A 17,337-nucleotide genomic window follows, 5' to 3' on the forward strand; every position below is an offset into this window, starting at 1 on the left:
CATCCCCGTGATACCCAAGTTCGGCTCCTCACAGTGGTGACTACTGAATGGTACGTTAAGGTTTTGGAAGATGATTTCATGCCCATTATTCAAAGTGACTCTGATTGTGACAAGATGTGGTTCATGCAACACGGAGCTTGACCCCACCGAAGCAGGAGAGTGTTTGATGTCCAGGAGGAACACTTTGGGGACTGCATTCTGAATCTGGGGTACCCAGAGGCCACTGGCATGGGCCTCAATTGGCCGCCATAGTCTCCGGACCTGAACACATGCAACTCCTTTCTGTGGGGCTATATTAAAGACAAGGTATACAGCAATAACCCCAAAACCATTGCTGAGCTGAAAACAACCATTCAGGAGCTCAGCAACAGTATCAGTGTTCCGACACTTCAGCAGCTCATTTCCTTGAACATGTTTGTATTGTATAGATAGATGTATAGATAGATGTGGGCTACGAAATGAACATATTTTTGAAAAATCAATGTTTTAAATTTTTTTCATATTTTATCTCAAATGTTCAAAGGGGGGGGGGGGTCAACATTCAAGATCCAGGGGGACTGGCTTTCTCAGAGTGAATCACACCTGACTGAGGTGCATGGAGAATCAGCTGTTGTACCAAAACAGTTGCCATATGTTGCATGGCCTCATTCTACCCCCCCCCCCCCCCCCCCCCCATCCCCCCTTTTCTCACCCCCCCCCCCACCCCCCCCACCCCAAACTGTGCAATTCTGATGAGATGACAAAGACACAATTTCTGTCAAGCTCGTTTTAAAGAAATGGATTTTATTTAACTGACCAGAATGAGAAGGATGGTTAAAAAGTGTCTGTTTGAGACACATATTAGAAAAGTCAGGCTCTCTTTTGTAGTTGAGAGAATGGTGACACACACACATACACACACACACACACACACACACACACACACACACACACACACACACACACACACACACAACACATCAGAAAAATTACTCTATCACACAAACACTCTCTATTTGTTTTGATTTGATCAATGGTTATTCTTGCATTCCCTTGTAATTCAATTTCTTCCTTTTTTTCTTTGCAGCATAAGCATCATTCATGGACATAATAGCTCATGGCTGTTCATCTGTGACAGCAGAACACATATAGTCTTGCCTGCTTTACTGGATCTTCTTAGTCATTACAATTCTTCAGAGGTAAGGCACAAGTTGACATAATATGAAATTCTTATACCATTGGCATTTACTTTGTGTTTTACTTTGCAACTCTTAAACTTTTAGGAAACGTGGATAGGACATGCCTTAGTTGATGAAGAACGTACAATAATTCATCATTTTGCATCCAACGATGGATTCAAATATCCACTTTTTGTTTCTGGATTTGCCATGAGCACTGCACTTTTGAAAAGGTGAGACACCAGAAGTGATACTAATAATGTATTACATTTAGATGTTATAGCAATCTCCTTGTAATAAATTTGGAGGTATATCATCAGCAGTAATTATAGAATTTTGTGTAGTTGCCTTGATTTGAGTGATACTTTTTTCAATGACAGTTCACTATGAGTAAATATTTTTCATTGAATTGCACACAAAATGAAATATGTCACTAACTTTAGGTCTTCTAGCAGCACCTCCTTTACTCTAATTCTTTTCCCCTTGTTCCATCACAATGGCATTACTTTTGACATTAAGTCCACTTATTTACTGGTTTGAGTCTGTTCTGCAAATCTTCGTATTTTGTGCTACTCTTTCCATCCCACTGGCACATTGGTTATTGTCTTGCTGGTTTAGAAAATTGCTATTTGAAGGAGGGCAGCTCGAATTCTAATATGGTGATTGTAACATTGCTGCTTCCAATCAATATGTAGATTAGTTAAAAATTTTACTTATAGATTGCCTTTTCATCAACGACTAAGTTGGGAGCTTCACAAATCATAGAATTTTTAGAGCGGGAAACAATACTTTTATAATTAATAATTTTTTAATAATACTTGAAGAAGTCAAGACTTTTGTTGATTGTTAAAGTCTGTTCAGTGCAGATACACTAGATTCATTGCTTTTTGGATTTTGCTGCATTCTTTAGCAAATCATCCATGTTTACTTTTTTAAATAAAAATCCAACAAATATATCCAGACAATAATCACCTTGTGGTGTTGCTGTTGTTCTTGTTATGTCTGTGCTTGCTACGATATGGGAATTCCTCTTCCACACATCCAGGCAATTTTCTTCATTTATATGTACCAAACAAAAATACCATACAAGCTGCAACTTCTCACAACTAACAGCAACTCCATTAGAACTTCAACTTTTAACTGCTTTGGCCCTTGTATAGGAAAGTAACAGATCATGATGACAAATTATTCTTACTACGAGGGTCATTCAGTAATTAAAGAGAGAAATTGGTTTGGAAAAAAATCATTCATTTTTACAAAACTATACTTTGTCTACTTTTCAACATAATCTTCTTGAACATTTATGCACTTGTTCCAATGGGCTACAAGGGTTTTTATCCTGGCTGCAAAGAACTCTTTATTTTGATGTTTCAATCAATTTCCCACAAACTTTTTCGCAACCTCATTGGCCTGGAACCTGTTCCCACACAATGCCTCCTTCAGTACACAAAACAAATGGAAATCACTAGGTGCTAAATCAGGACTGGAAAGGGGATGAATCAGTATTTCCCAGCCCATTTTGTTGATGGTTTCATGAGTTAGTTGAGCAATATGAGGACGTGCATTGTCTTGCTTGAGTATCACATCTCTCCTCTGAGATCAATGATGTGTTTCTCTCATGGCTGGCTTCACCTTGTTTGAAAGCAAACCCAAGTAGTATTGGCTGTTCATTGTATGCTGCTCTTCAAGATAATCACGAAAAACTGGACCTTCGGCATCCCAAAACACCGTCACAGCTTCAAAAGAAGAAAGAGTTTCTTTTCATAACTGATTATCTTTATGTAGGGAGTGGTCAGTTTTATCTTGATTTCTGTAAAGAAATAAGTGTAACATTTTGTTTTATAGATTTCTTCTTTCATTGTTTTCAGTGTCGCAAAATATCATAAGTTGTGGTACAGCATAATGTCTGATAATGTAACTGAATTTGTTTTAAACATCTCCTTGGACTTTTTTCAGCATTCATTGAGTATTTAGTACAGAAAAGCAGTATTTGTACTATGGTACATAACATGTTTTCAAAGACAATTTTGGAAAATAAAATTTTTTTCTATTAATTCTAAGAAATCTTTACTCTGTCCATTATAGAGTACTTTAGTATACAACCCATTTCATAATTTTGAGAACATAGATCAAGTTCGGTGGTATTTATTATGTTTTTCCTATATAAAGAAAACCCAGCGTTGTGAGACTCCTGTAGATCTTCCACTCTACAAATATGAAAGGAATGAACACAGATACAAAAATGCAACAACATCATAAAAATTACAATATATTGAGTAATTCAGTAAATATCATTTATCACCCACTCCTATATGAAATCTAAGGTTGTTACATTGCACCATCCATATTTAGGTTTTTTTAAATTTTTTGCTTTAAATCTATTGATGCAAATGTTTCCTTCGAAAAAGACACAACCAATATCCCTGCCCATCCTACACATTGTAAGATACTTCAAATTGTTTGAAATGGTATTTCAGACAATTTGTAATTAGGGTGATGATCATGATCAGAAAAACATCATCAGCCATTTATCATGTACAGCTGGGTACTGGCCTCTTCCACATCTCTCTATACATTACAATCTTCAGCTTTCATCAGTAATATTTATCCCGTTTATTTGTTTATCTCATTAATATATCTTCCATTAGTCATCCTGTAGGTCATTTCTACTATCAAGGAATTTATGGTACCGCACTCCGTGGAATTTGAATCCCCGCCAGACGTAATGGACGTCGAAGACCCATAGAGGTCTCTGCACCATTGTGCCGTAAGCTGTGGCGGCGCGCGCCTCCTGGCCCGCTTTTAGTGTGAGGGCGCCACAGTGGAACATGTGGTCCCAGCGGCCAATAGCGGTGCCCCCGATAGCGTACTTAAGTGCCGGCCTCTCGCTCAGCCAGTCAGCCTTATCTTGCTTATGTCAATTTACACCTCACTTTGCACTAGGCTACTTACTTCATGGTTTGTGTACAAGTGTACGTGTTTGTTTCCTTGTGACTCTGTTGTTCGGTCTTGTTGTATTCGTTCTGTCCTTTGTTGGTCGTGTCCGTCTTCTTCTGTTGTGTTGTTGTTTGTGGGCCTCTCCATGGGTCCCGCCACGCTTTTTGTCATTGCTACCCTGCGACCGTCCTGGTCGCAGTTACAACATTTTGTTGACTATGTAAACGGTGGTCGTTGTTTGTATGGAGGCGAAGTTGGTCAGTCTGTTGGAGCAACAGCAGCAGCTCATGCAGCAGCAGCAGCTCCAGTTAGACATCTTACAAAAGTCACTGCAGTTGCGTTACCACACCAGCTTCAGAGTCCTCGGGTGTCTGATGCTTTCCCACGTCCGCCATCATTTCCACCCTTTAATGACGCTAAAGAGGACTGGGAACCTACTTACATAGCCTGAAACAACATTTCACGGCTTTTTAAGTCACAGGCAACTCCTTGCAGCAGTCGTTTTTGTCTTGGGCCTCTCCAGACATGTTATTTCTTCACCGCAAGTTGGCACCATTGTCTGATCCTGTGGCTCTCTCTTTGCAGGAGATCTGCCTTTTGCTGACAAACTACTATTCCCAGCCTCTCGGCTGGAGTTCCACCAGTACCATAAACAGCCTGGTCAATCGTATCATTCCTGGGTTATGGACTTGCAGGGTCTCAGCAGTCGATGCGATTATACGTGCACCAATCAGCAGTGTAAAGCTTCGTATGCGGACTCCCTGATCCGGGATGTGGTGGTTCAGCTGGCTCTCGACCCTGAGGTCCGTACTGCGGCACTGAAACTCGACAACCCCTCCTTGGAAGAGATGTTCCTCAGTAAGAGGAAGGACTCACTCTCTGTTAATGAATGAAAGCAGATGCACATTATTTTAGAGCGTAACTGGTGGTAGCCATTTTGGTTGGTTGGTTTAAAAGTGAGGGGGAGGGACCAAACTGCTTGGTCATCGGTCCCTTGTTACAATTAAAATAATTCCACAAGGGCACCACCTGTCCCACAGGCTCTCCGTGGCCGATGATATCCTTCTGTTTTCCATGGAGTCAGATGCCCACCGGGTGGTCCTCCCTCTGGATTTGCAGCTTCGGGCGCTCCGTTTGTTACACCGTGGGCACGGGGGTATGTCCCGTATGAAAGTTTTGTTTTGCCAGCATGTGTATTGGCCCGGCATTGATGGCGATATTGAGCGCCCGGTCCGTGGGTGTACTGTCCGTGCGCAAGCCCACCCAATCATTTGCACCCTGGCTTGTGCCACGCCGGCCCTGGGATCGCATCCATATCGACTTTGCTGGCCCGTTTTTGGGGTCCATTTGGTTACTCATTGTTGATGCCTACTCCAAATACTGATATGTTGTCTGAATGGCATCCACGGCTACAATCACAGCCCTGGCGCAGGTTCTCACCATTTAGGGTCTGCCCCACACGTTAGTCTCTGATAATGGTCCACAATTCACAGCATCCTCCTTCCACGACTTCTGTCAGGCCAACGGTATCAAGCACATCTGGTAGTCCCCCTTCCCACCGTTCGTCTGATGGTGTGGCGGAGAGCCTTGTCCGCACTTTTAAACAACAGTTGACTAAGGCGGCCGACACATCTCCAACCATGTTGGCCCTCACCCTGTGTTTGAGCACCTATCACACTACGCCAATTGAAAGACGCAGTCCGGCAGAGCTCCTCCATGGGTGACAGCCACAGACCCTGCTCCATTTGCCTTTTTCTGATGCCGTCCTCCCGCCCCCACTCCCAGCCCTCGCAGCGGTGTGCACCTGGCACGGCCGAGTGGGCCCACGAGTACGGGCACAAGGTGGGTTGGACACCCGCCACGGTTGACGCGGCCAATGGGTGGCGTGTGACGTCGGTGCAGATGTCGAAAGGGTGCTGCTACGGGACTCGCGCCGCCGCCGCTTTCCCTACCTCTTTCGGGTACAGGCGTGGTCCTCGAGTCACCGCCCCAGCCCCAGGTTGCCGTCTCCCCACGTGCCTGCCGCCGGCCCTCTCTGCCTCCGGGTGGATCGGCGGCTCCCTCCCCTGCCCTGGATTTTGGATTGGCTCTCAGGGATACCTCAGGCATCCCTTCCTCCCCGCCACTAGCGGTTCATACACCCAGTTCCTCTTCCCACTGCTGGCCACCTCGGCACCGTCTGGAGCATTTCTGCCCCTACGTGCAAGTTTCAGGGGGGAGGTATCTGGTGCCGTGCGCCGCGGAATTTGAATCCGCACCAGACGTCATGGACGTCGAAGACCCATAGAGGTCTCTGCACCATCGCGTCATAAGCTGTGGCGGCGTGCACCTCCTGGCCTGCTTTTAGTGTGAGGGCACCACAGTGGAACACGTGGTCCCAGTGGCCAATAGCATACTTAAGGGCCGGCCTCTCGCTCAGCCAGTCAGTCTTATCTCGCTTGTGTCGGTTTACACCTCACTTTGTGCTACACTGCTTGCTTCCTCGTTCGTGTATGAGTGGACGTGTTTGTTTCCTTGTGACTCTGTTGTCCGCTCTTGTTGTATTCATTCTGTCCTTTGTGGGTCATGTCCATCCTCTTCCATTGTGTTGTTGTTTGTGTGCCTCTCCGCAGGTCCCGCCGCGCTTTCCGTCATTGCTACCCTGCGACCATCCTGGTCGCAGTTACAACAGAATTCAACACACAATCTCCTTAGTCCATCTCACGTCATCTTGTTGGACTCACATTCAGGAGGAGTGACAGTTCTCTGTCTTGCCATCCACTTAAACCAAATGCCAGGATGACTCCTTTGAAAAGGACATGGCCAACTTAGTGTCCCCATCCTTTGCTAATACAAGCTTGTGCTCCATCTCTAATGACCTCATTATCTATGGGACATCAAATTCTACTGTTGTTACCATTATTTTGTCTTGGTGTGTGTTCAGCCTACCTCCATTTCATTTTTGTAGCAGTCACTACTAGGATCTCAACTCATTCCTTTTCTCCTGTCCATTTGCTCATTTAACTGTACCTTTTTGTGATGCCTAACATGGATCTTTCCATTACACACTAGACAGAGCTCAGTTTTTGTACTGTTTGTATGATTAACATCCATTTTTCATTTCCCTATTTTAGTACTGGCAGTATACACTAGATATAGACCTTCTGTTTAGAACCGAGCAAGGTGGCGCAGTGGTTAGACACTGGACTCGCATTCGGGAGGACGACGGTTCGATCCCGTGTCCGGCCATTCTGATTTAGGTTTTCCGTGATTTCCCTAAATCACTCCAGGCAAATGCTGAGATGGTTCCTCTGAAATGGCACGGCTGACTTCCTTCCCCATCCTTCCCTAATCCGATGAGACCGATGACCATGCTGTCTGGTCTCCTTCTCCAAGCAAGCAACCAACCAACCTTCCGTTTAAGGTACAGTGTTAATGTACTTTTGAATGTAGCATTCAGTTTCCCAAATGAAGTTCAAACCATTTTCACACTCTTGTTTATTTCTTTAAGCGTCCATCCACTAGATGTTTTTTTTATTTATTTTTTATTTTGTATACAAATTGATCACATAGTCCTATAATTCAGTTACTAATCTTGATTATTTTTCTCCTGGGATAGGGATTGTCTATTATTTTGGTCTTACAGTAAGTAGCCATCAGTCGAGTTGCCGCATCCTTTGCTGAAATTCTTCTAGGTCATAAGCAAACTGAATGACGTGACCTGAAAATAAAATAAGGTTCAGATAAGATTCATTTATGTGTATTCTTTCTTCAGCCTAGTTTAATGATTTGAAGACTTCGACCAAGCCTGCAGAATATGACCTTGGTGAAATTGAGTAACCTTGCTTGATTACTCCATCATTTCTGGACTTTCATGTCCTTGACATAATTGACTGGAAGCAGTAGATTTCTTGTATGAATACTTTACTGAACTGATGTTTGTGGATTCTGTTTCACAGATTTGGTTTTGACACAGACACTTTCTCATGGTTTACACATCATGTGCAAAGTAGCAACTCATACATTTTTGTTGCTAACTGACAATCTGTAGATTTCTAAAGGCATTTAGTTTTTTCCCTTGTTAAAGGCTTAAGTTTTTTTAGTCAGTTAGCAACGATTATTATATAATCTTATATACAGTTGACAAAAGGCTCGTGGGTCTGGAGTTGTTTACATCTTACCTGCTCCCAGTTGTGTGGAGAACAACAATTACAGCATTGTTCCAACTATCTGGTGTGATCATCTTGTGCAAATGGTTGGTGAATAATTGTGCAGTTTTTGCTATCACCTCTTATTCTTCCACTTTTATTATCTATACTGTTATCCCATAATTCCAAAGAGGTCTTCTTGTTTCCATGCACTTAATTACTTTGTTTATTTCTTATGGTAATACATCCGGAATCCACTTATTCTCATAGTCTATTATTTGAGTGTTCATTTTTCTAGGTGTCTTCTGTAGATTGTTGAAGAAATCTTTAAACACCTTTATGATGATCTTTTATTTCATTGTAGTAATGCCATGTTACTCCCCAGCATAGGTACTTATTTCATTTTCTTCATACTTCAGTTGTTCCTGATTTCTCTCTCTTCTCATTACACTTTCTGATGTTTTCTTTTTAATACTTGTGAATAGTCTTGTTCACATCAGCCAGTTCTGTCTTACTATTTTTCCTCTTCTTTATCTGTTTTCATTCACTAGAACGTTTAACATCTTTTTCTTTCTTCAGTTTCTTCTGCACCTAATTTATTGTGTCAGTGAAACTGGTTTTATGCTTAATAAGTTTAAATGTTTCTTACTTAATGCCCAGTTTAGCATTGCAAGTATTGCATCTTAGTAGCTTGTGTTCGATAGAGACAATGGACTGACCAACACGTCCTTCATGGTTTGTTTGTTGTTTGAAGTACATAGTAAATCTCACTTTAGTTCGCCTAAATCCTTTTCAGTTTGACTTCCTGCCTGAGTAATTCTTGAAAATTATATGTAGGAAGTATATTTGGCTCTCCTCAGCAAATTCCAATAAAATGTCTTATTCCTGGTATAGAATCCAAAATTCCTGCTGAAGAATGTTTTTCCACTCAGATTGCACTTTTGCATTAAATTCACCCATTACTTTTATTTAACTGTTCTTTTTAGCTGCTCATAAATATTTCCAAGATTTTCATCTGGGTGTGTGGTTGTTAGGTATAAACTTGTTCTATTAACAGTGAATCCCTTTTGTTGATTTTTAATACTATCTTGTTGTTCTGCCTGAGATTACTTCTCTAACAACAATTTCATCTTTATATTTATTGTTAATGATAGAATCCATTCCTGAATACCCACCTCAATCTTTGCCTGTACAGTGAAAAGCATTTTCTGACAACAGCTTGATGTGATCCACTTCCTTTCTTCATATCTCTTAGCCCAGTGATATCCACATTATATTATTTACTTCCAATTGTAGTTCCAATATAGTCCCAAGTGCCCTGCACTTTATGTTCCCTCTATGGACTGTGATAAAAGTAATCATGATGTTTTGTTTTAATAAAGGTATAGGCACATCCGAGGCTGGGTGTGTCCTGTGTTAAGAATATACTTGCTGGGTTCCCACAGACCACTACTTCCAATCTGTCTGACCCAGACCAAGACATCCCAGGAGTTTGCACATAGCAATAGTTCCTCCAACAGCCCTATCCACAGTTCACTAACCTGCCATGCTGACATTTTTGTGGGACAGATGTTCAATGCTAAATTTCAGTAGAGTAAGATTTACAGCAGTTACATCCCTCTCCAAAATGCTGAGGCCATACATTCACACAAACAAGTTGCATCCTGAACAGGTGCTGGAAAAGGATCATCTTGTCATGGTTATTCAGAGACAGTCACATATTCAATCAGTTTTCTATTGCAGGAAGTAATGTGATCTGTCTGGAAGGCTGTAGATGTCTCCTTTCCAGACTGGATGCAAAGCAGGCTCCAGAGCTCTGCTTCTGTGACTGCTCACTAGACTGAAGCTTGCTTTGATCACTATCACATTGAGCTGTGGTATGAAGGGCTAACGTACATGGGATGGGACATCAGAGAGGTGAAGTTTTGTGAGACACACTTTGTCTTCTTCGTCTGCTGGGACCTGTCAGACTTGGGAGGCCATACCAGTTACAGTGCCTCTTCCAGTGTAGATCTCAGCTTCATGGGAATGTGAAAACTTCTCAACCCACACTGTCAGTGCTACAATAAAGGAATGTCCCTGTATCATGAAATTAATTGTGTTAAATGTCTTCTTTGGGTGCCATAGAATGCCTGGAAGTCTGTATGCTACAAAAAGACAGTTATATAGACTTGTGTCCTCACCAGCAGCGAGATCTCAAACATGTGATTTTTTAACATTGCATTGTTATAATTCTATTTTGTTTCTCTTGTAGGCTGGGACAGCGGCTTTCTGAAAATGAGACTTACCAACAAAATTTTGCCATTGATGCACAGTATGAGTTAGCTCAGTTTGTGTGGGATGGTGGCAAAGGACCAGCTTTGGTGGATACTCCATTCCTGTGTTCTAAATATCGTTCTATGTGTGCTACATCTCCAAGGCTCATCAGATATTGTGTAAGAACATACTGAGCTATTCAAGTTAGTTTATTATACCACTCAATAAAATGAGAGCAAGTACAATAATTCTGTTCTTGTAACTGGGTAAAGTCAAACACTTCTATTTTAAGCCCAGTGCACACCATTATTAACATGTCATAAATATCACTGTTTGTAATGCCACTTTACAGAAGAAAACAAGTAGCTTCCTCAGATTTCAGTGGGTTCAAATTTAAACGTTTTTATCATATTGTCCTCGTGACTTTCTTGATGATGATATCATTGTTACTCATATTTCCATCTGAGTTCCAGAAGCAGATGTTTTTCCCCCACTGTCTCTATTTTGGAATTTTCATATAAGGTTTTCACTAGTTCCATAAAGTGCTAGAAGTATCCCTGTGAATTCATAATTATAAATAAGTAATTTGTGTGAATGCTCTTGAAGACTTCCAAATCTGTAAGAGGAAGATGCATATGTAGTTTTTGTACTGTCTCTTTTCAGATACATGTTTATAAGCACACAAGAGTGGCACATTATGAAATATGAGACTTTTCAGAGATTCAGATTTTCTAAATCCCCTTTCTATATGCTCATATAACCTTTACATGTTTCAGGTTATCTCACATTTTCATTTGTGAAATGAAGAAGTTTGTCATGTTGAAAGACTTGCTGTTCTAGTAGGTCAGTGTTTGTTTGTCACTTTATAGTGTGTCATGTTGAAAGGCTTAATAATGCCAGTAGGTCAGTGTTTATTAGTCTCTTTTATATGTTCTATTCTCTCAAGGTGATCTGTAAATTTGTTAAGACAAGTCAGGGAACGCAGTGTTGTTTCCATGCATGCAAGTTATTTCTGATTGCAAAAACTATTTGATCTCTTCTTATTGTTGCCCCTTTCTTGGGAAAGGGCAGCATTAGAAACTGTAGAGGTATGGGTAAGGACGAGCACAACAAAAATTTGGGATAGAAAGGTAAACTAATTAGGAACTGTTGCAAGGACACTCTGAAGGAAGGGCACTGATCTGTACAGGAAAGGAAAAACAAATAGATGTAGCATCTGATTTGGTTCAATGACTTCTTAAATGATATGATGAGAGGAAAAATCCTGAAGGAAAATCAGTGATCAGAAAGGGACATGACTAATGATGTGTTATGTGGTTAGTAGAATGAAATGTAAAAACTACAATCACATGGTACAATTTCATTTTGTGTGTGGTTATGTTGCAGAATTGATGCCAATGTCCTAATAAAACACAACTGTAATCTTTTAGGTCTCTCACATAAAGGAAACTAATTATAAGCTGGACTTCGTTGTTAAAAGGTGATACACAACATGAAGGAAGAAATAATCTTAGGACCAAAAGGAGTTCAGTGAAGAAACAATAAGGGGAAAAATGGGCAAATAACTCAAAGAAAGAAAGGAGATGAATGCAAAGATAAAAAATATTGGAGAGAAAGAAAAAGTTTATGAGAAAAAAACTAACATTGAGAAGTGGTACTGATATGGCTGGAATGGGAGAAAAGTTCAGTTTCAGCCTCTATATTTTACATAAAAATAATTTCCATCTGGATTTTACCTCCTATTTATGATAGGAAGCAGAGTTATTTATCTTAACACGGATCATAAAAAATATTACTTAAGATAGGAAACTGGTAATGTCCAGAGATTCAGAACTAAATTAAATTGTTTTTGGTTTAGGACATTTGACATCACTGTTATCATCACAGTTTATTTAAAAACAAGTTATTAGACTTGTGATTCTAAGTGGACAAATTTCTGTTATAATTGTAGCAAACAAAAATCATTGTAAATAAGCAGCCTCCACATAGTGCATAACCATTTCTTCATCATTCGTCAATTTGCTCATGTAATTGGTAAAAGGTTATTATTAGAGGAGCAGCAACTGAATAGCTTAGATGTGTTTAGAATAATCAGTGTCCATTAATTGGATAAAGTTTTTTTATTTAAAATACAGTTATCTCTTCCAAACCAATTGCTCATACATGGATAGTGCACATTTCACTTATTTTCCGTTTTTCCTGGCTTGCATTGTTTTGCTTTCTTGTATGCACTTGCTGTGTGAAACATACTACTTTGACATGAAAGAAATGATGCAATATACATTACTAACCTATTTGCAACTGTGTATTAATACAATGTTGTTTTCCAATGCAGTCTGTATTCTTATGGTGTGACAAGTTTAAACAAAATTAGTCAATGCAGTGACAGTGGACAAGCAGTTTCCTACAGGTCTGTTATTGCACTACACCAGAAAATGTGATTTACAGTGTCTCACACAAATGAAACAATGCTGATGCTGCATAATAGTGTACTTACCAAATATGTTCATTTAGAACTGGTTGCCCATAAAGTAGAAGACAGCTGAATCCATTTTCTTTCATTCATTTTACTATGCAAAAGCTTTTTTTCTAGAAATTTATTGTGCAGCTATTCATTGGCACTGCCTTTTTCACCCATCAGCAGAGTACAGGAACACATACATACTAAATTTCTCATCCAGTGCTACTGACTTTATCAATTTTGATGTAATTTGCTAAGGTCTAAGGATGCTGAGGACAAATAGTCACCACTATTAAGCCACAGCAAACAGTTTCTTAGTAATTTGTGCAGTCTCATTTCTTTCCAGTCAAGGTAGTATACTTTGTGGACTTGCATGTAATCCTTGGTAGAATGTGTGCTTAACTCCACTAGTATCCTTTGGTAATGTTCATTACACTTATCACAATTGAACACTTAAGTTTGTTTGGATTTTCAGACATAGTTCAGATAACACCATACATGCAACATTACAGAATTGGTCTACATGTCGGTTTTATGCAGAAAACATTTTTATAAGGGTTACATCCAAGCTCACAAAATATATGTTTCACACACCATCACCTGTAGAAAATTCAGAAACTAAAGAAACTGCATAAGAAGATCTCATAAGTGGATGTAAACAGCAGAGCCCACAGACTGTGAGTTGAGGAATATCTAAATGTACACATGTAGAAGCTAGCGTAGATGAAGTCACTCCCGGTTCCTAGGAGCACTTTATAATTCTTTTTTATACATTGCCTGTGCCTGAAGAAATATGAACAGTTGCATAGACCATAGAGCTATGAACAGTTGCATAGACCATAGAGCTATGTGGGCAACTGTATATAATGTTAATTATAAGATACAGTGTAATGAATTATCATTTGAATTAAGATAAAAGAATGCTTTCCCTGTGTGTATTTTTTTTAAAAAAAGGTGTTTATTACTGTTCTGAGATTGTGTTTCTTTCCAAAACTCAATTTCAGGGAGATGCTGTTTCAAGAAGTCACATATATTTTGCTATAAAGACTTGCAGTAAGTTCCACAAAGATAGAGTGCCAGTAATTAAGAAAACATGGGGTAAATTCACAGGGTATATGGAATTTTACAGTGATGTAGCAGGTGAGATAAAGTTTTGTCTACTCTATACTGTCTAAACAATACTTGGAGTTAAGAGGCATTATATGTGATGTTCTTCAGATCAGAATATACCCACAATTAATCTTGGAGTACCCAACACAGAAGTTGGCCACTGTGCAAAGACAATGAGTATAATACATAATGTTGCACTTCAGCCACAAAAGTATCCAACTGTGAAATGGATTGTAATAACAGATGATGATACAATATTGAGGTATGTGTATCCAGATCTTCAGTTTAATTAAAATAGCACTTTGTGGAAAGCATTACATTACATAAATTAATTTTGAAATTTTTTTAGCATCAAAATTAATATAAACACAATTTTCCAACTGTGTTTCATATGTTTTACTATTTAATTGTTTCACTACTCATTTGTTACTCTTGCCTCTTGTGCATGGTATTTTGCCAAGCTATGTATGGTTCTTTTTTCCTCCATCAGTCTTCTAACTGGTTTAATGTGACTTACCACAAATTTCTCTCCTATTCCAACCTTTTAGCTTCCTCTACAGTTTTTACATTGTAGAGCCATGGAAGTTATTCTGTGGTGCCTCAACATGCCCTAACATCATTTCCCTTCATCTTGCCAGTGTTTTCCATATATTCCTTGTGGCATCCTCCAGAGATTGTGGTGCCACGCCAGAGTCAGCAATGCAAATCGATACCACAGACATCCCCCTCAGCATAGCAGCCCTCTCATGCTGAGGTCAATATAGTATGTGTTGAGCATGCAAGAGCTCTGCCCCAGTTCCAGACTTTGGCTACACCAGTCAACATCCCCATGTAGGGCAATGGCAGCTAAATGTGGAATTTTGTACTGCGATAGAACTGTTCGTTAACTAGTGCATCAATTCATGCTTTGCTAGTCAATGGCAGCTGTAAATTACCCAGTGCTGTTTTGGGAAAGAACTGTGTTAAGTAAATTTTTCTATTATTTATGTAATAAAGTGAGCTAATACTTAATTTGTTCTAGTTTCATGTCTTCTGCCGGAGGAATTAAAGAACCCATAGTAATGGCTGGACAATGTAGTTCTGTCTGGTCGCATCATTCCTTTCTTTTCTGATTCAGTGGAGAACCACCTCAATCCTTACATTATTAGTTTACCTAATTTTCGTCATTCTTCTGTAGCACATCATTATAAAAGATTCAATTCTCATCTGTTGTGGTTTTCCCACAGTCCACGTTTCACTACCATATGATGCCGTGCTCCAAAAGTACATTCTCAGAAATTTCTTCCTCAAATGAAGGCCTATGTTTATACCATACACTTCTCTTGGCCAGGAATATCCTTATTGCCAGTGCTAGTCTGCTTTTTATGTCCTTCTTGCTCTGTCCATCATGGGTTATTTTGCTGTCTAGATAGCAGAATTCCTTGATTTTTTCACAATCACTAAGTCTGATGTTTGAGCAACATGGATACATGAGCTGTTAAGCTGATTGTGTGATAGTACTCACACCTAACTGTCCTTGCTAGTCTATGAAATTATGTGGATGATATTTTTCCAAAAGTCTCATACATACTATACATAAACTTGAATAGTTGTTTGGTTACGACTTTCCTTAATGATTTTAGAAATTCTGATGGAATTCTTTGTGTTATGTATTAGGTACAATATTATGACAGCTGTATAGTGAGTTACAATATTCTTTACATCTGTCATTATAATACTGTACAATATTACAAATATCCTTGAGACACTCTATGGCTGAACTAGAGTGCCTTTGTATGTTCTTCAGATCATTGTTACCTCCCTAATACCCATGTTTGTCTTTTTCTCTGTTTAGAGACATCCATTCCTCTCCAACTGAACTGCCTGCTATAGCAGTCCTTATCACAGTACCCACATCTTTAGTGAACTTCAAATGTATCTTATCATCCCTTAGAACTTTAGTACGTACTTCCTTCCTCATTTACTCTTCTGCATAATTCTCATGATCTTCAGTCTACTCTTCAGCATTACTAAAAGGTGATCTGAGTTTATATCTGCTCTTGGGTTCACCTTACAATCCAGAATCTGATTTCACAATCTCTGTCTGACAATGATATAATCCAACTGGAATAATCTCAATCTTCAAGTCTTTTCCAAGTATAGCTGCTCCTCTCGTGATTATTGAATAGTGTATTTGCTATAACCAACTGAAATTTATCGTAAAACTCAATTGATCTTCCCCCTCTTTAATTTCTGTTGTTGTTGTGGTCTGCAGTCCAGAGACTAGTTTGATGCAGTTCTCCATGCTTCTCTATCCTGCCCAGGCTTCTTCATCTCTGAGTAATTACTGCAGCGTACATTCCTACTACCAAGCATATATTCTCCTGTAAATCTTTCTTCTATTTCTTCTCCTAAAAGTACATTCCAATCCTCCAAGATCATTAGATTATCATTTCCCTTTACATATATGTATTACCTATTCAATATCCTCATATACATTTTGTCTGCGTTCATCTTCAGCTTGCAACAAGACACGTATACCTGAACTATTGTTTGTTTTGTGTCAAATATGATGATAACAACTCTATCACTGAACTGTTAACAGTAACTCATTCTCTAACCTACCTTCCCATTCACAATGATTCCCACTCCTGTTATACCATTTTCTGCTGCTGTTGATATGACCCTATATTCGTCTTACCAGAAGTCCTTGTCTTCTTACCATTTAAGTTCACTGACTCCCACTGTATATTGTATATGTATGTGCATATTCCTTTTCAGATTTTCTAACATTCAGACTTCTGACATTCCATACCCCAACTCATAGAACATTATCCTTTCATTGTTTATAAAATATTTTTTTCATGGTCACCTCCCACTTGACAGTGATCTGGAATTCTGAATGGGGGTCTAATCTGGAATCCTGTCAATCATCATGGAACTTTTTTCATTTATAGGCCACATACCCTGTGGATACATGTTATTTGTCTTTAATACAGTGGTTTCCATTGCCTTCTGCATCCTCATACTGTTGATCATTGCCGATTCTTTTGCCGTATAGGGGCAGCTTACCTCCCCCAGGGGCAAGAGAATGCCTTGAACCTTTGCAGCTCCTCTGCCATTTGACAAGGTTATTGAATCTTCAGCCATCAACCCATGGCATTTTGGTTACTACTCAAATGTGCTACACCTAGACAACAGGCCTTAGGTAGCCATAAAAACTATCTGTATCAGCAATATAGAAATGTTAATTGGAAGTTCTTGGTAGAAAGTAACACCTCACTGAATAATTTAGGGGCTGAGTCATCAA

General features: G+C 39.6%; 1 protein-coding gene across 2 annotated transcripts in view; it reads left to right on the plus strand.

Annotated features, from left to right (window-relative positions):
• The window catches only part of LOC126341671 (beta-1,3-glucosyltransferase), a 77,209-nt gene that overhangs the window by 30,389 nt on the left and 29,483 nt on the right, over positions 1-17,337 (plus strand). For both annotated transcript variants that reach the window (XM_050001790.1, XM_050001791.1), the window contains exons 5-9: positions 1,067-1,178; positions 1,263-1,390; positions 10,476-10,656; positions 13,943-14,078; positions 14,157-14,310. In XM_050001790.1, coding sequence (XP_049857747.1) covers positions 1,067-1,178; positions 1,263-1,390; positions 10,476-10,656; positions 13,943-14,078; positions 14,157-14,310 — 711 coding nt within the window. The remainder of the gene's footprint in view (positions 1-1,066; positions 1,179-1,262; positions 1,391-10,475; positions 10,657-13,942; positions 14,079-14,156; positions 14,311-17,337) is intronic.

This window comes from Schistocerca gregaria, chromosome 1 (genome assembly GCF_023897955.1).
Source record: "Schistocerca gregaria isolate iqSchGreg1 chromosome 1, iqSchGreg1.2, whole genome shotgun sequence".
Lineage (NCBI taxonomy): Eukaryota > Metazoa > Arthropoda > Insecta > Orthoptera > Acrididae > Schistocerca > Schistocerca gregaria.